Source organism: Ochotona princeps, chromosome X (assembly GCF_030435755.1).
Source record: "Ochotona princeps isolate mOchPri1 chromosome X, mOchPri1.hap1, whole genome shotgun sequence".
NCBI lineage: Eukaryota > Metazoa > Chordata > Mammalia > Lagomorpha > Ochotonidae > Ochotona > Ochotona princeps.
In genome coordinates this window covers 5,900,151-5,922,246 of record NC_080865.1, presented here as the reverse complement: position 1 = coordinate 5,922,246, position 22,096 = coordinate 5,900,151, and the positions used below count along the sequence as shown (strand labels likewise).

General features: G+C 40.7%; 1 protein-coding gene across 6 annotated transcripts in view; it reads right to left on the bottom strand.

Moving 5' to 3' along the window:
- The window catches only part of PHF8 (PHD finger protein 8), an 86,412-nt gene that overhangs the window by 5,470 nt on the left and 58,846 nt on the right, over positions 1-22,096 (bottom strand). For all 6 annotated transcript variants that reach the window (XM_058658228.1, XM_058658231.1, XM_058658230.1 and 3 more), the window contains 2 exons: positions 14,123-14,218; positions 3,459-3,568 (listed from right to left, as the gene is read on the bottom strand). In XM_058658228.1, coding sequence (XP_058514211.1) covers positions 3,459-3,568; positions 14,123-14,218 — 206 coding nt within the window. The remainder of the gene's footprint in view (positions 1-3,458; positions 3,569-14,122; positions 14,219-22,096) is intronic.

Below are 22,096 nucleotides of genomic sequence, written 5' to 3'. Positions count from 1 at the left end.
CAAGAAAAACCCCTCAATTCTGCATGGGAGAGAGTCCTGAGGAGTTGTGTCACTTTTCCTGATATCTTGGATTTCATCCAACTACTGATCTATGTATCTGCTATTCACTCCACAGTGAATAGCTGCATAATGGCATCTCCAGCTCCAAGAACCTGGAAAGGTGGTGCTGAGAGCACAGGAACAACTTAACCTTCTGAAATGCTACATAGCCTCACAGACTATGAAGCCAACAGACTAACATTTCAGAAGGGAATGAGACATATACATCAGTGGGGAAGGAAACATATACATTAATGCCTTCTCTTGGCACCTTGAGCCTACTCTTGCCTTCAGAAGATTGGATAGTCAAGTCCATGGCTATCACAGACATTTCTGGATCATGAGACTAATAGCAATACATATGGGCACTATTCTATATTTATTTAACTAACACTCATAAAACACCAAAAATAGGGCCAAGCGCGGTAGCCTAATGGCTAAAGTCATCACCTTACAATCGCCGGGATCCCATATGGTATCAGTCCATATCCCGGTTATTCCACCTCCCATCCAGCTCCATGCTTGTGGCCTGGAAAAGCAGTCAAGGACGGCCCAAAGCCTTGGGACCCTGCACACATGTGGGAGACCCAGAAGCAGCCCCTGGCTCCTGGCTTTGGATTGGCTCAGCTCTGGCCATTGTAGCCATTAGGGGAGTGAACCAATGGATGGAAGAGCTTTCTATCTCTCCTCTCTGTATATTTGACTTTGTAATAAAAATAAATAAATCTTTGAAAAAACCTATCAGAAATAAGAATTATAATCCCATGTTAAGAATGAAGAAACCGTGGCAGAGAATCTATTTCATTCTCCCCAGATTACAGGAACAGGAAGTGGAGAATGTGATTGAGCCTGAAGTCACACAGCTTCGGCACATCTCCTCCCAGCCACACTGCTAGTCTATATGTTCTATTCTATCCATAACAGAAAGAACATTCCTTTTCCCTTTTCTCTAATCTGGCTCCAGAAATTGTCTCTTCATATCTAGATCATTTAGCCTAGATTTTTCTACCTTTTCTGCCAACATCTTAGACATATATTTATCCAGATACTTCCTTGCATGACTGGAATATCTCACAGTAAGTACCACTTGCCAATTCTCTTGCTCAAAACGCTGTTAGTAGGTTCTCAGCCAACTCCAACTCCCTAACCTGACACCCATGGTCTTCTCAGTGTGGCTGCTTATTGCTAGCCAACCCACAATGATAATGATGAATGCTACCATGCCTATAGCAGTTACTTTATTACCAAATGCTATTCTAAGAGTTTATAGAGAAGATTTTTCATTTAATCCTAGACAAAAATCTATGAAGAAACTGAAACAAAGAGAAATTTAGTAACTTGTCCATGTGGTAGAGGTAGGATTCAAACACAGGCAAGCTGGCTACAAAATTTAAAATTCTGCTAATGTGACTTATTTTATCCCACTCCCTACAATGAAGCCTCCGATCTAGAAAGGTCACTTATTCTCTAACCCCAACCCTGACTAATGGGTTTATCGTGGTGAGGATACAAAGTTGAATTAAACGTTTCCATTCTTGAAGCACCTGCAATTTACAAAGGGACCCAGAAATGTATACTTATGATTTTAAGTATCACGAACTTTATGGAAGCACAGAAGAAAGCCACTCAAAGTGGTACCAGGAGGTGTGGAGGGTTGCTAGGAAAGGCCTTTGAGGGACACAAAGAAGAGCTTGTGGAGAGGTACAATGCAACAGACAATCTGATACACTGAGTTACTATGGGTACTATGGTGCAGTGTGGTTGGTGTAATGGATGTGTGTTTGAGGGCCTGGCAGACTGTCAGGAAACAGAGGTGATCAGAGGTGATTAAGCGGGGTCTTGTGTATTGCATCAAGGAATTCTCTTCTGGAATGCTGCTCTGCTGCTTATAAATAACAGCCTATAAAATCCCTTACCAATTTCAGAACAACTTCTTGAGATAATCCCTGATCAACCTAAGCATAAGTGAGTGCCTTAGAAGGCACTATTTCACACCTTTAATCAGTGTTTTATTTGAAAAGCAGCATCGCTTTTCTTCAGATCACATCTTCCACAGAACCGGGGTATGTAAAATAAATAAAAGTTCGGGTCAAAGAAGGGCCGCATGGCACGCCTGGTCACTACTTGCTCCTCCAATAAGGGTCTCTGAGCCATGTCTAAGCAATTCAAGACCTCCGTAAAAGAGAATATGAAGACATCATTCTATTAAATTTTATTTAAATAGGGTATAATTAGTAAATATATATTAGCAGTTAACTATTTAAATTTTATTTAAATAACAGGTAACAAAATTTGAAGTTATAAGATATTAGTCTGACTCTGTTTCTTCCATTTACGGTCTGCATTATCCTAGACTTCTCAAAGCCTCATTTTCTTCACCTGCAAAATAATGAAAATATCCCCCACTGAACAGGGCTATTGGATGAATGATATGAGACAATCATGGAAACCCCTGACATACAAATGTCTCATAATGCTCAAAGCAATACAGTATGTGGCAGGAAGAGCTAAGGAGATGCTGTAAGAGCCAGAAGATTCACCTCCAAATACTTGTGGGATTGCTAAGCACACTGTGTGTTAAAGAATTTTGTAGAGCCCAGCACAACAGCTCGACTGGCTAATACTCTCCCTTCAAGCACCGGGATCCCATGTGGGATGTCCCAGTGGCTCCGCTTCCAATCCAGATCCTTGCTCATGGCCTGGGAAAGCAGTAGGAATGGTCCAAAAGCTTGGGCTCCTGCCCCCATGTGGGAGAGCCGGAAGAAGCTCCTGGCTCAAAATAGGCTCAATTCCAGCTGCTGCAGCCACTTGGGGAGCGATCAGAGGATGAAAGATCTTCCTCTCTGTCTCTCCTTCTCTCTGTGAATCTGCCTTTCCAATAAAAATTATCTTTTAAAAAAGAATACTTGGTACTGCTTAGAGGTGAACTTTGCACTTTAGAACAAAAAGTGGTGGGTAACGTTTTCTTCAGAGTCAGGGAGTAAAGATCAAAGCGATAATATGCTTAATCATGGGGACAAGAATACTCCCTAATAGGCCAAATTCTAACACTGATGAGCGGCTAAGAACCTGGGTGTACCCAGTCCTGAGTCACCTCTTTGCAGCTTCATCTGGATTTTGTGATCCTTCTTACCTGAGAGAATTTTTTTACACACGCTGAAAGGTGAGATCAGCAAGGAGTTTTCTCTGGTCTCGTATTTTCCCTAGCTAAATCATGTGAATTACATAACCTGTGGAGCTAGCCTGTCATTGAGATGGGACAGGAAGGATTTAGGCAAGGACAAGGATATTGCCAAGGATAGAGATCAAAGGTTACCCATTCTCCACTGAGATAGCATTGGCATTCCGTCAGCCTGAAAATCTGAGATCTGAAATGGAACCGAGTCCATGGTAGCAGTGCCGGCAACGCCAGGACTTACCTGCTGAGCCAGTTTTGCCGCTGCAGCAGCCAAGCCTGTCTCAATGGAGGCCACCCGGGTTCCTTCACGCACGGGACGATCCTGCTTTGGCAGGGTAGGGGTCACACGGGCTGCAGGGGAAACATGACGAGAAGGCGTTACTCTTGTAGACAGCTACTTGAATGCCAACCGTATTTCCCACATTCAAGTACCCCAAAGGAACTTGCTCACTGTTCTTCCTGCTTCCAGCTTTTGCTTTCTTTCAGGTAAAAAGCCACTTCGCCCATGCCCGAAGAACACACTGACTAAAGAACCAACGGTAACCTCCCTGAACTGGCATTTAAGATTGTTCGGACTCCTTCTCTCTGCCCTATTTGTCTCCCCAAGCTTATTCACCCACACACTGTTATGCTCTGAATGTCTCCTCCAAAACACATGTTGAAGGACAATTGTATCAGTTTCTACAACAAATCAACAGTGCAGATAAAAAGTGGGAGGGCCAGCTCTAGATTGACCAAGATTTAAAAGGTATGGCTATCAAATGCTGTGTGGACAGTGCTGAGTTCAATGCTAACCTAAGCAAACACATTTGAAAGTGACCTTTCTTTGGTAAATGTGCAGCAAGTTTGATTATGGACAGGAAGTGAGCTAGCATCAAGGAAAAGTAAGTAATAACTAACTTCATTTTGTATGATAACAGGTGTGTGGTTATGTGAAGAAACGTCTATTTTTTTAAAATGCACAGCGGAACACATGGTGGAATTGAAATTATATCTGGGGATTGCTTTAAATGAGGAAATATTTTCTTATAAACAGGAAAGTGAGGGAGGTAAATATGACAAAATCCGACTGTTCATTTGCACTGGAAGGTACAGAGAAGTTCACTGTACTATTTTTGTTTTAAAGATTTATTTATTTTTATCACAAAGTCAGATATACAGAGAGGAGGAGAGACAGAGAGGAAGATCTTCCGTCCAACGATTCACTCCCCAAGTGAGCGCAACGGCCGGTGCTGCATCGATCCGAAGCCAGGAACCTGGAACTTCTTCCCGGTCTCCCACGCGGGTGCAGGGTCCCAAGGCTTTGGGCCGTCCTCAATTGCTTTCCCAATCACAAGCAGGGAGCTGGATGGGAAGTGGAGCTGCCGGAATTAGAAACCAGTGCCCATATAGCTTCCTGTAGGGCGCGTTCAAGGCAAGAACTTTAGCTGCTATGCCACCGCGCCAGGCCCCCAGGCGTGTACTATTTTTAAAGAAAAAATAACATCACAGAAAACAAAACAAGGTGGTAGTGTTGATTTAAAACTTCTTTGCTGAGCCCAACACGATAGCCTAGTAGCCAAAATCCTTGCCTTGCATGCAGCAGGATTCCATATGGATGCCGGTTCATATCCTGGCTGCTCCGCTTCCCATTCAGCTCCCTGCTTGTGTCCTGGGAAAGCAGTGGAGAATGCCTGAAGTCCTTGGGATCCTGCACCCACGCATTGGAGACCTGGAAAAAGCTCTTGGCTCCTGGCTTCAGATCAGCTCAGGTCTGGCTATTGTGGCCACTTGGGGAGTGAACCAGAGAATGGAAAACCTTTCTGTTTCTCCCTTCTCTCTGTAAATCTGACTTTCCAATCAAAATAAATAAATTCTAAAACTCTTTTGTTGGGACTGTCGCAGTGGCTTGGTGCCTGGGGTCCTTGCCTTGCACGCACCGGGATCCCACATGGGTGCTGGTTTTAACCCCGGCGGCCCCGCTTCCCATCCAGCTTCCTGCCTGTGGCCTAGAAAGCAGTCGAGGACGGCCCAAAGCCTTGGGACCCTGCACCCATGTGGGAGACCTGGAGGAAGTCCCTGGCTCCTGCCTTTGGATCAGGTCAGTTCTAGGCATTGTGACGACTTGAAGAGTGATTCAGCAGACAGAGGAACTCTCTCCTCCTCTCTGTGTATCTGACTTTGCAATAAAAATACATAAATCTTACAAAAAAAACCTCCTTTGTTGCAGGTTGGCACGGTGGCTACTTCTTACAACCCTGATATCCCAGTGGAGTGTTGGTTCAAGTTCTGGCAATTCCACTCCTAACCATCTCCTGTTAACATGCCTTGGAAAGCAGCAGAGGATGACTCAAGTGCCTGGGCTCTTGCCACCCATGTGGGAGACTCAGTTGGGCTTCCAGGTTCCTGGCTCCTGGCTTCAGCCTGGCTACTGGCTATTGTGAACATCTGGGGAGTGAGCCAGTAGCTTCAAGATCTCTCTCCCTCAGTCTCTGTGTAAATCCGCCTACAGTGCTTACGTATCACATCGACACCAGTCCTGGCTGTTCCACATACAATCCAGCTTCCTGTTCATATCCCTCGGAGAGAAGCGGAATAGAAAGAGAAACACACACGCAGGCTCCATCCACTGGTTCACTTCTCAGCGGCCACAAGGGTTGGTGCTGTGCCAAGCCAAAGTTAGGAGCTAGGAGTTTCCTGCAGATCTCCCATGTGGTTGCAGATGTCCAAGCACGTGGGCCATCTTCCACAGCCTTCCCAGGTACATTAGCAGGGAGTTGGATCAGAAGTGGAACAGCTGAGACTGAACCAGTGCCCATATCGGAGGCATGTATCACAGGCAACTGTTTTACCCATAATGCAACAGTGTGGACACTGCTAATATAATTTTTATTTTTTGAATTTCCAGCTTACATTAAATGATTAATCAATTTATGTCTCTTATTAGTCCTAACAACCTTTAGATGATTTCCTTGTAATTCTAACAGATTTCTAACATGTTATAGTCATGTCATACGTGTTTTTATATCTATTATGTAATTAATACAATTTGTTTTACTTGTCAAACATTTAGTAAATGTATCTCATGCACTAGGTACTATGCATGGCACTACAGATTGCATGATGAACAAAAATGACAAGGATATCCACCCTGTGGGATGCTTACATCATGATCTACTCTTATGTAACTGGTTAGAACTTACAAAGCAGAGGCCACATTGTCTTATTCCTGATTATAATAAAAGCACCTATAGTAGAATGTTTCAACCTTTTTGGTTTTAGAACTCACTTTGAAAATATGACAAATTAGGGCCCAGGGCCGTGGCCTAGCAGCTAAAGTCCTCACCTTGAACGCACTGGGATCCCCTATGGGCATCGGTTCTAATCCCAGCAGCTCCACTTCCCATCCAGCTCCCTGCTTGTGGCCTGGGAAAGCAGCGGAGGACGGCCCAAAGCCTTGGGACCCTGCACCCGCATGGGAGACCTGGAAAGAAGTTCCTAGTTCCTGACTTTGGTATAGGCGCAGCACCGCCAGTTGCGGCCACTTGGGGAGTGAATTGTTGGACGGAAGATCTTCCTCTCTGTCTCTCCTCCTCTCTGTATATCTGACTTTGTTAATAAAATTAAATAAATCTTTGAAAAAAAAGAAAATATGACAAATTAGAGCCAGCATTGTGGCATAATTAAGCAGCTACCTGCAAAACCAGCATTCTATCGGAGTGTCAGCTTGACTCCCTATTCTCCATTTCCAGTCCAGCTTCCTGCTAATGTGCCTGGATAAGCAGCAGAAGATGGCTCAATTGGCTGATTCCCCACCATTCATATGAGAGAGCCAATTGGAATTCTAGGATCCTGGCTTTAGCCTGGCCCTGGCCCAGCCCAAGCTGTTGGGGCAATATGGGGACTAAACCAGAAAATGAAAGAACAACTCTCCCAACTCTGTAACTCTTTCAAATTAAATAAATAAGCAAAATAAAGCATGATAAATGTTACTAGCTTGGGAAATACATTGATATACATGTACTTTTATACCAAACTTTAATATCATTTTAGAAAATTCAAATATCTAAAGCAGCTCTGCTCTATAGTCTCATCCTGTTGGTTTTAAGATAGATGTTCTTCTTCATATTAAGGAAGCAATCCTTATTTTGTGGCTAAATGTAAATCAGTACTTTTGAGTTCCTTAAATGTGTATTTATTCCAGCAGCATAGAAAGAAGGGGAAGGAGGGGAGAGTGAGAGAGGCAGAGAGTTCCTCAATGTGTTGGTTCACTCCCCAAAGGCCCACAACCACAGGGGTTATGCCAGGTCAAAGTCAGGAACTAAGAAGTTAGTCTAGGTCTCCAATGCGTGAGGCACCTCACCAACTGAGTCATCAGCTGTTGCCTGCCAGGGTGCCCATTATGAGGAAGATGGGATTGGGAACAGAAACAGGACAGTCTTATTTGGGATACAGGCACTTCAAATTGTGTCTTTCTTGTTGTTTTGTAGGTTGTTTTCAAAGTCACAAACAGGCACTGGATAAGTGAGGTAGCAGCACAAGCCAGATGTTCTCTAAGTAGTTCTTGATATGAGTCAGTAGATAATATAAAGAAAACATTTTAGCTTAGTGAGAACATGATTCTCGTATCAATAGTTACCTAGTTTCAGGGAGGCAATCAATTAAGATTCTCTGATCAACACCAAATGCTAAATAGTTCTTCTACCTCTGATCCATCTCCCTGCACATGCACCTGGGCAAACAGTGGAGGATGACTCAAGTGTCCAGGGCCTGTTACTCATGTGGGAGACATGGATGGAGTTCTGGGCTCCTAGCTTATAACAGGCACAGGCCTGGCCATTTTGACCATTTTGGGAGTAAACAAGTAGATGGAACATCACTTTCTCTACTTATCTCATGTCTTTACCCTAATTCTATCTTTCAAATAAATGAAAATAAATAAATCATTTTTAAAAGTACATATGTGTTAATTATTTGCTCAAGGAAACAATGTGAAAAAAATCCAATATTTGATACAGAAATATCCAGGGGCTTTTATTTATGAAGAAAAATTATTATAAGCAATTTATACCCTTAAAAACTATGTGCGTGCACTTATACACTCCCCGATTTAAAATGGTTAAACCTAAGATTTGTTTACAATGGCATGAGAACAATACATCTAGAAGGAATGATATTTTGAATTCTGATTTTTGACCCTTTCTCTGGGCCAAAAACATACCATGTATCACTCTTGCAATGGTAAACAATGGCAAAGTCACAGCTCAAAACTGACCACAGGATCATAGCTCACGATATTCTATGGTCTCATTAAGCTATGATGTTCGGTGAGTTGGGTGCATTAAAATGTGTTTCCCATCGTGAAACTTTCAACTTTCTGTTAATTAAGTTGTAACTCCATTATACATTGAGGCATATCTGTATACAGATATAAAACAAAGGATTAGTAATAAAAACCATGACACGGTGAACTAAGACTCTGCATCCTATGTGGCCACCAGTTCGTGTTCCACCTGCTCCACTTCTTCTGCTACAGATTCTCGCTATGGCCTGGGCAAGCAACAGAGGATGGTACCAATGTTTTGGTCACTGCACCCATGTGGGAGATCTGGAAGAAGCGCCAGGCTCCTGCCTTCAGATCAGCAGTTTTGGCTGTTTTAGATATTTGGAGAGTGAACCAGGAGACAGAAGTTTCTGAGTCTCTCTCTGTCTCTACCTTTCAAATAAAAATAAAACAGTCTTAAAAAAAAATCTACTGGCTTCTGTGACAGGAAGTCTTGATCCTGCGACATAATTTCAGGAAACAAGATGTTAAGAAGTAGAGGCAGACAATTTAGCCCAAAACATACCAGATGGAAAGCTCAACTGTCTCACACTGGAGTGCCTAGGTTCAACACCTGGTTTGGGTTCCTGATTCCAGCTTTCTGGTTGGTAACGTAGACTCTAGGAGAGGCAATTATAGCTCAATTACAGCTCCTGCTACTTACAAGGGAGAGTTGGATTGAGTTCCTGGCTTCTACTTATAGCCCCAGCGCTGGCTAATGCAGCCTGCAGACATTTTGGGAGAGTAAATCAGTATCCGGCTTCCGAGCAAAAAAGTATGTATATTATATGTATGCATGTATTTAAAGATCTTTCTTTTTTATTAGAAAGTCAGATTTACAGAGAAAAGGAGAAACAGAAAGATCGATCTTCCATCCTCTGGTTCACTCCCCAAATGGACACAACGGCCAGAGCTAAGCTTATCCGAAGCCAGGAGCCAGGAGCTTTTTCCAGGTCTCCAATGCAGGTGCAGGGTCCCAAGGCTTTGGACCATCCTCTACTCTTTTTCCAGGCCATAAGCAGGAAGCTGGAAGGGAAGTGGAGCAACCGGGATATGAAGCAGCACCCATATGAGATTCTGGTGCATGCAAGGCGAGGACTTTAGCCACTAGGTTTTTGTGCTGGGCCCCCAAAAAGTAGATTTTTAAAAAGATAACCTTAAAACTCCTTAGGGAAGGCATGGTTTAGCAGGCTTGTTCTTTTCTTTGTCTCCAACTGTAACTCAGATTCAATGCGGGGAGATAAAATAACTATCTTTGGGACCCTGAGGAATAAGCACTCACTAAGGACGCTTCAGCCCTTCCTGTTATTCACAGACAAACACTATTTCCAACTGATATGTGCAAGGCAAGGCCTGAAAGGATTTTATAAACAGGCTCTCTCACACACGGCTGGTGGGAGTGTAAATTGGTACAACTTTTCGGGAAAGCAATTTGGCAATTAGTACCAAGAGCTTTAACAACACTCACATTAACAAACTGTGTTGGCAAGAGTGTAGGGAAACAGGCAGTCTCATGGTTATGCTTGTGGGAGCATAAACAGTCTCTAAGATCTATTATTGAGTACAGCAAATCATATAACAATAGATAAATTAGGCTTCTATTTGAGTACAAAACTTGAAAGATATGTTTGTGTATATATGTATATGTGTGCATATATATAAATATATAAAATTTTGCTTGTACATAAACAACCTCTAAAAGGATAAATAAGAAACAGTGGTTGATTCTAGATGGGGAGCTGGAAGGCTGTGAAACAGGGCTGGGAAGAAGATTCTGTATGGTTTTATCCTCATACACTTTGGCCCTTCTAAGGTTCATGGGAATTTATCTGAAGTAAATAATCAGAGATATCTTTATGCATAAAGATGTTTACCTCAAATGTTATCACTATTTGTAGAGACTTGACAATAGCTTAAATGTCCCACATTAAAGGAAAAGCAAAGCAAATTAGGAATATCCATGGAATAGCTATTTTATTTCTGCTAAAACACATTCTTTATAATCCATGGCTTAAGAACATGCCCATGGGAGCAGTGTTACAGAGCCAGTGCCTGTGATGCCTGCAGCCCATATGGGCAGAGTCACATCCTGCCTGCTCCACTTCAGATCCAGCTCCCAGGTAACAAGCTGCGAAAAACAGAAGATGGATCAAGTACTTGGGCCCCTGACATCCACATAGAAGACCCAGAAGAAGTTCCTGGCTTTGACCTAGCAGAGTACTGGGCATTGCAGCCATTTAGAGTGAACTATTTGATGGAGGATCTCTCCCTCCCTCCCCCTAGCCTCTCTCTATATATAACTATAGCAAGATGTATAAATAAATCTTAAAAAAAAAAAAAAAAGATGGACCCAGTGCAGTAGCCCAGCAGCTAAAGTCCTAGCCTTGAATGTGTCAGGATCCCATATGGGTGCCAGTTTTAATCCTGGCCACTCCACTTCCCATTCATCTCCCTGCTTGTGGCTTGGGAAAGCAGTGGAGGATGGCCCAAAGCCTTGGGACCCTGCACCCATGTGGGAGACCTGGAGGAAGTTCCTGGCTCCTGGCTTCAGATTGGCTCAGCTCCAGCTGTTGTGGTCACCTGGGGAATGAATCATCGGATAGAAGATCTTCCTCTCTGTCTCTCCTCCTCTCTGTATATCTGCCTTTCCAACAAAAATAAATAAATCTTTTTTTAAAAAAGGAGTAAGAGATAAACAGAGCAAAAGAGAGACTGTGAGAGAATCTTTCATTAGTTCATTCACTGCCCATAAATAAAGAAATCTTAAAAAAATAATAAAAATTTTTAAAAAGAACATGCTTAGGATAACCTAAAACACCAAGTATATTAATTATTTTTTAATTTTACGGTGAATTTCTAGTAGATGTAGAGTGTTAATCACAAATCAATGTATAGAGTTACAACTTTGATGGCTTAAACAAAAAAGTATGGAAGAAAAAAAGACTCCACAGAGGAGGGAAAGAAAGAACAGAAGCAATGAAACATGAGAGTCTAATAAACAGAATTCTCAGAGGGAAAAGCTGGGGCACAAGAGCATCCCATTTCATCTTAAACTCTTCATACAATTTGATTTGCTACACGTCGTGCTTTGATTAAAAGGCAAAAAAAACAAAATTAAGAAGCAGAAGAAACAATTCCATACACAGTGTGATTTCAACCATAGAAAGACAAAAATGCACAGAAAAAAACCTAAAAGGAAATCATGTCAAAATTTTAACAGTGGTTATTTCTAGATGGCAGAATTATGGACAGTGTCTTCATGAAAACTTGACTATTTTTAGTATTTTCATAATTTTCTATTATACTACTGAGAAAAATTTACTTCAACAGGACAAAATACAGGTAGACAGTAAGAAATAAAGGAAGGAATGTCAGAAAATTGGCCTGAATTTTTTAAAACCCGTGAATTGCAAGAAAAAAAAAATGTTGGTTGGCTAACTAAGAGATTCCTTCCCTGAAATGTCCTGCTGCCCCATTGCACCAACCCTAAGAAAACGCCAGGAATGCCAAATATGGCTCAGTTGGAACAACAGGAATTCCCAAATCTCAGCATCCTCTAAGGCAGACATCTCCTTGTAAGCATCTTCCTTTGCAACGTGACTTTGCACCTGTCTTCTCAAAAGGTACATTCTACTAATCACCCTTAGAATCAACCCTTGACTGTTTAGCTTGCTTTTGGTCAATGCAACAGTAGCAGCCATGACACGAGTAGAGGTTTGCAGAGTGCTTTACACATTCACGTTTTTCCTATCTTTCTGTTGGAAACCCTGCCCCTACTTTAAGGAAAAGCTATTATAGAAACACTCAGCACATATATGCCAGCTGTGTGAATGAACCTTTGGAGTGAAATGACCACTCAGAATATTATATATTGTACCTCTGGCTGATAGCCAACTGAACTTCATGAGAAACCCCATGCCAGAACTGTGGAGTCAAGTAGCTCCTAAAATTTTGGACCTAGAGAAGCTGTGAGAGATCGTGTCTACATGTGTGTCAGCTTGGGTGTTAATATAAAAACTGTGCTATCTAGAATATGTGTCTGTGTGCAGCTCTGCCTAGAGATGTCAGGAAAGTCTTTAGAGAGAAACGGGACATGTGTCTTTAGAGACAACCAGGAACTTGCAGGTGGATTGAAGGTGGAGCAAGGGAAGTCATTTCAGCCTGAAATAGCAGCTGGACCACAGGGCCAGAAGAGGGCATGGCCTGTTTAGAAACAGCGGTTAGTTCACCAGGACTTAGATGCAATACATTTAAAGAATGAAATGGAGAGGGATTAGAAGAGCAGGCAGATCCACCCGCTGCCCGCTTCCGGGCTCCTCCCTCCTCCTGAGATGCTTTTCCAGCCATGGTATACAGGAGGTAAGCCGAGATGGAAGATGAAAGGCCTCACTCAGGTCACTCCAGCTTGGTGATGACAAGATCTTCGGGAGTACTATCTGCAAGGAAACACCAGCCAGAAACATTTCTGAAGATGGCCAGTGTCTGATTTTCCATGACATTTCCTTTCAAACACTAACACATCCCAAAGTTCTGCAGAAGAAGCTGATGATGAAAATCTACCGGGGTTTAATGGTTCCTCGCAGGAAATGTGTCTTCCTTCTGAAACGTACAGAATGGTGGCAAGGGTGGTGAAGGGTACTGACAAAAGTTTCGGATGGCAGTGTGTCTATCAAGTTCATCTTAATGTGCTCAGGTCAGCAGAGAAAATGGTCTGGTTAAGCAGGTTCTGGGGATAATTTTCCCTTCTCTAAGCAGTGAGCAGGTCCGTATGTCCCAATATGCTAAACAGCACACTTAGTTTTGTCTGTATATGGTGAGATTGAAGAAATAATTGTGGAAACTCATATATAGTAAAATATATTACTGCATGGTTAAAAAAAGAAAAAAATTAGAACCAGTTCACAAATAACTATATGTCAGGCTCATGCACTTGTTGTTTTTATCCAGAAAGCAATAAAGAACCACTGAAGAATTTAAAAAAAAAAAAGAAAGAAAAAAGAAAAAATATGTTTTTATCCAGCTTCCACTCAAGCTGACCCAAAATCGAAGAATGGCTCAGCCATCCTGAAGAATCATGAGAAATAACCAACCGTAGATTCTTTAAGCCACGACATTTGGAATAGTTTGTTGAGCAGTAAAAGCTTACTCAATACCCTCCAATGTAAAAATCAGTCAGCAAGAAGAAAATTCTTTGAACACTTTCTAAATGTGATGTTTAACCTAACGATCATTCTTCTTTCCTTTCTCAGGGATGGGCTCTCAATACTGAAGCCCTATAGAGTTTCACCTGATGCTATCACAATATGTGCAGACGTCTTCGCCTGCTCTGTGAGACTGATCTGAGTTCTTTCTTCATTTGAAACCAGGTAATATCAAAAGCAATGCTCCATTACCTCTGGTTTGGCTGCACTGATCACATAAACTCTGCATTTTCTTGATTTTCACTCCAGAACCTAACATGGTGCCTGAATACAACAAATGCTTGCAGAATGAACAAATGAATGACTGAATCAGGTATTCTTATATTAAATATCCTTCTTTCCCCAGCCTATATTTTCCCCTTACCACCCCCTTAAAGTTTAAGACAAAGAATCCTGGTTCACCTTTAGGACTCCAGGGAGCATCATCTGAATTCTTCTTTTTCTTGGGTCGAGATTTTAATGCAGGGTCATCTTCATCAGACTCCAGTGAAGGATAAACTGCAGGGGGAGGGAAAAGTACGACAAACTGAGGCTGCATTCAAAAGGCTGAAGACAGAACGACAGATACCTAGTTTAACTCCTCCCACACCCCTACAGGTATATCCTTTCCTTAATTCCAATTCTACTGCCAGAGCCCCTGAATGTGCCACAGATTTCATGCCTTTCTATCTTCCTACCTTTGTTACAAATTTCCTTCTCCAAGATTCACATAATTCTCATTCATCCAACATCCTTTCAGTGCCTAACTTCCTGAGTTCCACTTTAGTCCTCAGAATTCATCTCTAGATTCGCCTCCCCGACAAGAAGCCTTTCCTGACCCTCCTAATCTGATTCTGATGTCGCTTTGAAAGTTCATCATTATATCCTGTGCATAGCGACTACTGGAAATATTTGTTACATAATATTCAAATGATTAGTAAACCTGTTGCCTCCAATTTCCCATGAGGGCAGGGTCATGTGCTTTTAAATATTAAGGGAGTCTTACACGATACAGAGTAGGTGTCTAGTGTTTGCTAACCAAATGGAAAAGTAAATGGTATAAACTTAATTCACACAAAAGCCACAAAAAGAGCACTTGGGTGAATTAGGAATACAACTATTGGTACTGAGTGACCTAAATGACAAAACACACACACACGTTACCCAATACAAACACAAATACATGATTTTATCACATTTTCCTCACAACTCACATGTAACACATACAGGATTTTAAGGAGAAGATGATCTAGAAAGGTCCATCTGATGAGGTTAATAGTCTGATGCTAGGAGGCACTGTGGCGCAGCAAGTTTAGCTGCTGCCTGTAAAACCGGCAGTGCTAGTTCAAATCCCATCTGCTCCACTACTGATCTAGCTCCCTGTTAATATACACGGAAAGGCAGTGGAAGACGGCCCAAGTATTTAGGCCTCTGATATCACATAGGAGACCTGCATGGTGTTTCTGGCTCCCAGATTTGGCCTGGCCCCAGGTTACTGGTGACATTTGGGGAGTAAAGCAATAGATCCAAAGTCTCTCGTCATCTCTTCCTGTTACCCTGCCTTTTGAAAAAATAAATCTGCAGAACAAAAATCCAAAGCTGCTGTTCAATCTAGAAGAGAAGCAATGCCAAAGACTAAATTGCCTAAATTGTCCTAATTCCACTCATTCTAAAGGTCAGGGTCAAACATCTATAGAAACTGATTTCATCAGAGGACTCTGGCCGCCTACTTCTTCCTAGAAGAGCCACTTTTCAGAGAAGTAAACCATTTTTCAGGACTTTCCCCTTAAGCAAAGAATTAACAACTCCTGTAACTTCACTTGTTAAAAGAATTTTCATTTCACAAAGAGAGATAACTATCCCTGGAAAGAAATGACTGCGACAGCACAGAGCAGCCAGTGCGACTTTTCTGAGTCTAAAATGTGTTTTACTTCAAGAGAAGAAGAATGGTATGACAGAGACTCCCTGAGCTCAGGCTCAAGCACTTATTTGAAATCTGGGAATGACCTCCTAGTGGCCAGGGAGAGGTTTTCTGAATTTCGCTATCTTCATTCATAAATTTGAAATAAATGATACCACCTGCCTTGCAAAGTGCTGAGAATTAAGAGATAGGATAGCTTTTTGCCAAGTACAAAAGGAATTTCATTCTCAAGTTCAGGTCTTACTCAAGCAAGGATAAGTAGATAATAATTAACTCTATACATTGAGAGACTATGTTTAAATACGTATGTTAAAATACACATATCCTCAGTATGAAAAAGAGTATTTATTAAAGCCATAGCTACCATCACAAGAGTAACAGTAAAAGTTTTAAATTAGGCAACACTGTACTGTGAATTCCACCTACGACGATGAGGGAGAGGAAGGAGCAAAAAAGACAATCAAATTAAAAAGAAAAAAGTAAAACTATCTCTATTCACAAGTGAACTTCTATATATAAAATCCTGATAAATTCATACATACACACAAAATAATTAGAGCTAGTAATAGAATTCAGCAGAGCTGCAAGACACGTGATCAACAAGAAGCTATTGTCTTTATATTAGCAATGGAACATCCAGAAAATATCCCATTTACAATAATATCAACAGGATTAAAGTAGAAATCAAGTTAAAAATTAGGAACTCAATCTGGGTTTTGAGTCTGGTTATAGTTTGAAAGGCTTCAGTTTTAAAATCGAGTAATACCAGATTTTACCAAATGGCTTCTAGCACCTTTTGATTCTTCTTGAGGTTAGCTGCCCTTGTATAACCAACAGCATATAGTTCAACAGTGTGTCTATTTTATTGCCAGTGTTTTTTAAAAGTAGGTTTTTGTTTGCTTGTTTGGTCTTACTGTTTGGTTTTAATATTTGGTGTCTACTATTTTCTTTCTTTCTTTGTCTTCATTTTATCTGAAGGGCAGAGATACAGAGACACAGAAAGACAGATTTTTCATCTGCTGGTTCAATCTCCAAATGCTCCAAAATCCATTTTAGACTGCCCAAGTAAAACGCAAGGACTAAGTTTTTGAGCCATTACCTACTGCCTCCCAGGGTCCAAAACAAGAAGTTGAAATCACGAGCAAAGCTAGGATGCGGAACTAGGCACATCAACATGGAATGTGGGCACCTTGGGCATCATCTGAACTACTGTGCTAAATGCCTGTACTCATCCTCCTCATCCCCAAATTAAAAGTGTTTTCTTATGAAACATGGCAAACATGGAGCAGGCATTTAGCTCAGCAGCTAAGATGCTTGTGTCCCACATTACAGAGTGCCTGAGTTCAACATTAGGCTCTGGTTCCAGACATCAGCTTCCTGCCAGCGCAGTTTCTGGGAAGCAGTAATGATGTTCGCATGATGGGGTCTCTGCTACCCACACAGGACTCCAGGATTGAGTTCCTAGCTGCTTGGCTTTGGCTTGGCCCAGACCCAGCTGTTTCAGACATCTGAGGAGTGAATCAGAGTAAATCAATGAGAATGAGGGTGGACATTCACAGCTCCTGGCATTCGGGGAATGAACCAGCAGAAAATTTCTGTGTGCACGTGTATGTGTATCTTGCAAATAAAATTTTTAAAAACTTAGAACACTAAAAAGAAAAGGCAATACAAGTTACCCTCTGAGGGAAATTACCTGCAAATCACATATTAAACAAGAGAGTATCCAGATTAGGTGAAGAGTCTGCAAAACTCAGTGGTTAAAGAAAAAGAGCCCCATCCCACTGGGAAAAACAGGCAAATAATTTAAAGTGTTTGTTTAAGGACACTTCAAAAAGAGAATATATGAATATCAAACACAGAAAAGGGTGTTCATTCAGCATCATTAACCACTGAACAAGCCAGTAAATGATACATTAATCAGGATGACTAAAAATAAATACACTGACCAGTATGCAGAGCAAATGAAACTCATACACATTGTTAGCGAGAATATTAAACGGCACAACTACTCTGGAGAAGCTTTGTGGTTTTTTTCACTTAAATTTAAAACATCAAGTATCTATACCATCTTGGAATCTCATTTCTAGATATTTACTCTAGAGCAATGAAATCTCATATTCACAAATCTGTTCACAGTAGCTCTATTTATAATCATCCCAAATTGAAAACAACTGAAATAATCTTCAATATGCACATCCATGCAATGGAACACTGCTCAAACCTAAAGTTATTTATATGCAACATGTATGAATCTTAAAGGTATTGTGCTGAGTGAAAGATGCCAGTCTAAATACTTTCATTTATATGACATTTGGGCAAAGGCAAATGCAGAGTGATAGAGAGTCTAACAATGGTTGCCAGGGGTTAAGAGTAAGGAGAGGGTAAGATGACACAGAGGGGCAGTGGGAAGCAGGGCATCAGAAACTTCTGCATTCTAAGTGTGGTAGCTCTAAGAATGTAAACATGGATACAGAAAAAAAAGCCAATTTTATTTCAGATCAACTTTTTAAAAAATTCAATTTTTTTTTTTTAAAGATTTATTTTATTTTCATTACAAAGTCAGATATACTGAGAGGAGGAGAGATAGAGAGGAAGTGGAGCTGCCGGGATTAGAACCAGCGGCCATATGGGATCAAGGCAAAGACCTTAGCCACTAGGCCACGCTGCCGAGCCCCTAAAAAATTCAATTTTAAGGAATCTTTATTTAAAGGAACACTGAAGATAAATGAACAGAACTTTCAACTAAAGATGTTAGGTGAAGAACATTAAAAGTGAGAATAAAATAAAATCAGAAATAGCCAAAAATAGGAATGGGTGTTCAGTGTAGCAGTTAAGATATCACCTGGGACACCCCCGCCGCATATCAGAGTGTGGCTTCCAGTCTTGGCTCTGCTTCTGATTCCAGCTTCCTGCTACTGCACTTCCTGGGAGGCAGCTGAAGATAGCTCAAGTTCTCGAGTCCCTGACTTCCACAGGGGTGGCCAAAATTGAAACTACAGGCTCCTGGAATGCCTGTTGTAGGCATCTGGAGAATAAGCTAGTGGATACAATACCTCTCTCTCACTCCAAATCTGCCTTCCAAAGTAAATACATCTTTTTAAAAAATGCCCTAAAACCAGTGGATATAACCTCATGTGACTTCATTTTAAAACAAACAAAAGCCTTTCAAACTAGACACAAAGATACCCTAAATTTTTATGAGAGCAGTCTGCCAGAGACCTAGAGACTTGGGTACTGAGTAACGAAACACTGGCAGCACTGCTTTCAAGCCAGAAACAGCACAAGGATGCCCCCTATCACCACTATGACAACACTGTAAAACTAGAAACATTTCAAGCATGAATATGGAAAGAGAGGGGATGCCACAGTCATAACTGTGTCCTCTAAAAATCTGTAGGTTGAAGGCCTAATCCCCCAAACTTAAAAGAGGTAATCAAGTTAAGTGCAATTTGACTGTTGTCCTTACAAGACATTAGGGTCCAACAGGGCATGCCTGCAGATGGATGGCTGCATGAAAAAGCAGCAAGAGGGATGTCATTTGCAAGCTAAACAAACAGGATTCTCTGGAAACCAATCCTGCTGCTATCTTTTTCTTAGACTTCCAACTTCTAGAATGGTAATGGAATAAACTTCTGTTTAAATTGCACAGTCTGTGGTATTTTGTTATGGCAACCCTACCAACCAAAAACAGCATACATACATACATAAACTACCTCAAGAACTCAAAGACAATTAACTGAATAATTAATAAAATTAGTAAGTAAGGCATTCCAATACAGCTCAATATGGAAAGATCAACTATTTTCCTACACACATGCAAAAATTAAACACAAAATGTAATACATAAAGAGATGTTACTTTTAATAGCAACCAAATAAAATAACTAAGAACAAATTGAAAAAATAAATGTGAGGGGTTCTTTAAAAAGTTTAAAGAAGATGTGTATTACAAAAAAAAAGCTATAGAGGAATGAAATTTTTTTTCTGCATCAAAATAAACTGTTCTAATTTTTGTGAACTTTTGCAAGTACGCCTGTACAAGAATTCCTGAATAAATCAAACGCTTGAAGACAGAAAGACAAGATGATCTGTTTTATGACTGCTTATACCCAAAAGGGAAATAGGGAAATGATGCCAATGTTGTCCAGAAATTGTACTATTTCAAAAGCAGTTTTCTCTGGCATGATGCTTGTTTATCAATCCATGGTGGACTTACTTTCTTGAAACTACAGAGAAGGCCTTAACAACATATGGAGATGTTAGAAACAAAAGCTAAAGACACTGTAACCACGCCTCCTCTCTGTGAAAGACCAATTACTATCTCTGTTTTCTACAAAATTAAGCTCTGATGGGACAGCAAACTGGTTTAAAGAGGAGATGAAGAAAAAGACTTTTCCCTCTGCATTTAGGAACAAAAGACTAGGCCCTAAGGCAGCCTTTAATTTGATGACGCTGATATGCCTTTTAAGCAAATGAGCTCAAGAATCTACATCTGGAAAGGGGCAGCTCAACTCTAGGGTCTGAGGCTACAAAGGATCCGCTGACTGTGATGGAACTAAATGCCAACAGCCTCTAACTGGGCAAATTAGGACTGCCATCATTTGGACCAGTGCTTTGGTGTCAAAGTCACACAGACTTTGACAGATACGCCCCTAATCTTTTTCTTTTTTTCTGTAAGACCCATTGTTTTTACTAAACAAATTTTCAAAACATGAGGTTTTCAGGAATACATCTCATCATAGGATAAAAGATGTCACTATAAATTAATCTATAAATATTATACACTCGTAATTTTTTAAATACCACTAGATTTGCTTATGGAATTTGACAAGCTGACTCTAAAACTCATCTGGAATAGAAAACGCTCAGTAATAGCCCAGAAATTCTATAAAACTAAAGAGCAAGTAGGGAGCTCTCTCCTTGTTAAACTGTCTTTTCAGTGTTGCTGGGCAAAGCAGGGAGAGGAAGGAGGATGCAGAGGCTGCGGGAGCTGTTTGTTCTGAGGATTGGCTAAACCAGGTCCAGATGTCGTTGTTACAGGGTGATGTGATTGGCTGCTGAGGAAAGGGTAGGTGGCCAGAAGAATGCCCCTAAGCCCAGTGGCAGCTTGGTCCAGAGATGACGAGATTGCTTAGCATCCATGCTCAAATCCAAAGCATATTCAGCACAAAGGGATTAGCTGTACCAGACACAAGGCCTATAGTAACTAACCTACCTGGTATTGCCATAGAAACAAATTAATTTTATGGAACAGACTAATATTAATAACATCTAACACACAGTGCTTACTATGTGGGCAACCTTTTAAGTTTTTTTATATATTTGTTCAATCCTCACATAACCTGTAAAACACAGAACTGAGGACTACAATAGAAAAACAAACCCACATCTATACAAATATGGGAATTTAGTATATGACAAACATGGGACCTCAAATCAGGGAGACAATGATGAATTATTAATAAATGGTATTGTGGTAAATGAGTATCCACATGGAAAAAACATTAAACAATTCACAAAACTTAACCTCATTAGGAGGACTAAAGGTTTGGGACTGGCATTATGACACAGTGAGCTAGCCTTCTGCCTACAACGCTGATATCCCATTGCATATCAGAATGCCAATTCAAGAACCATTATGTATGTTTATATAACAGTGTAAACACAAGTAAATCACTAACAAAGGGTGCAGTTGGACTCAAGTTAGTGTGGTAGACACAAAGAATTTTTGTTTAGTCTTTTTCTAATTTTGGTTGATGATCTTGACCATATTTGCATAACTTTCGATAATATTAATAAAAAAAAACTACATCACCTGCATTGCACAAAAAACGTTTTGTACTCTGCAGTCTCATTAAAGCTTAGCTTATAAATAAGGACTCATTTCTTAAATGCAAAATGTTCACTGAAAGGTCATTACAATCACCCCTCTGTATCCACAGGGATTGGCTTCTGGACTCCCTGTGAATACTAAAAATCTATGGCTGCTCCAGTTCCTTATATAAAATGCTCTAGCATTTGCATGTAATCTATGCATATCATCATTCATACTTAAAATTATCTCTAGATCACTTAAAAAAACACCAATATACTGTAAAAGCTACACTCTTTAGGGAATAACAAATCTGTACATGTCCAATATAGATGCCAATTTCCTCCAATGTTTTCAATCCTCAACTGGTTAAATCTGCAGATGCAGAAACTGTGGATACAGAGGGCAGACTGTATATACCTTTGCAAGGGATGAACTGGCAGACACAAAATGAATAATACAGGTTGTGGAAGTAAAACAGGCAAGCAGGACAAGAGTCACCAGTGATGAAAACTGGATAGTACTTAAAAAAAAATCAATGATAGCTAACTATAATAGCTACCATTTTTGGAGGACTTCTCATAAACAGGTGCTCTGTGCACACATAATCTTTTAATTCTTACATCAACCTGAGAGAAACCCTCATTTTACAGATTAAGTAAACA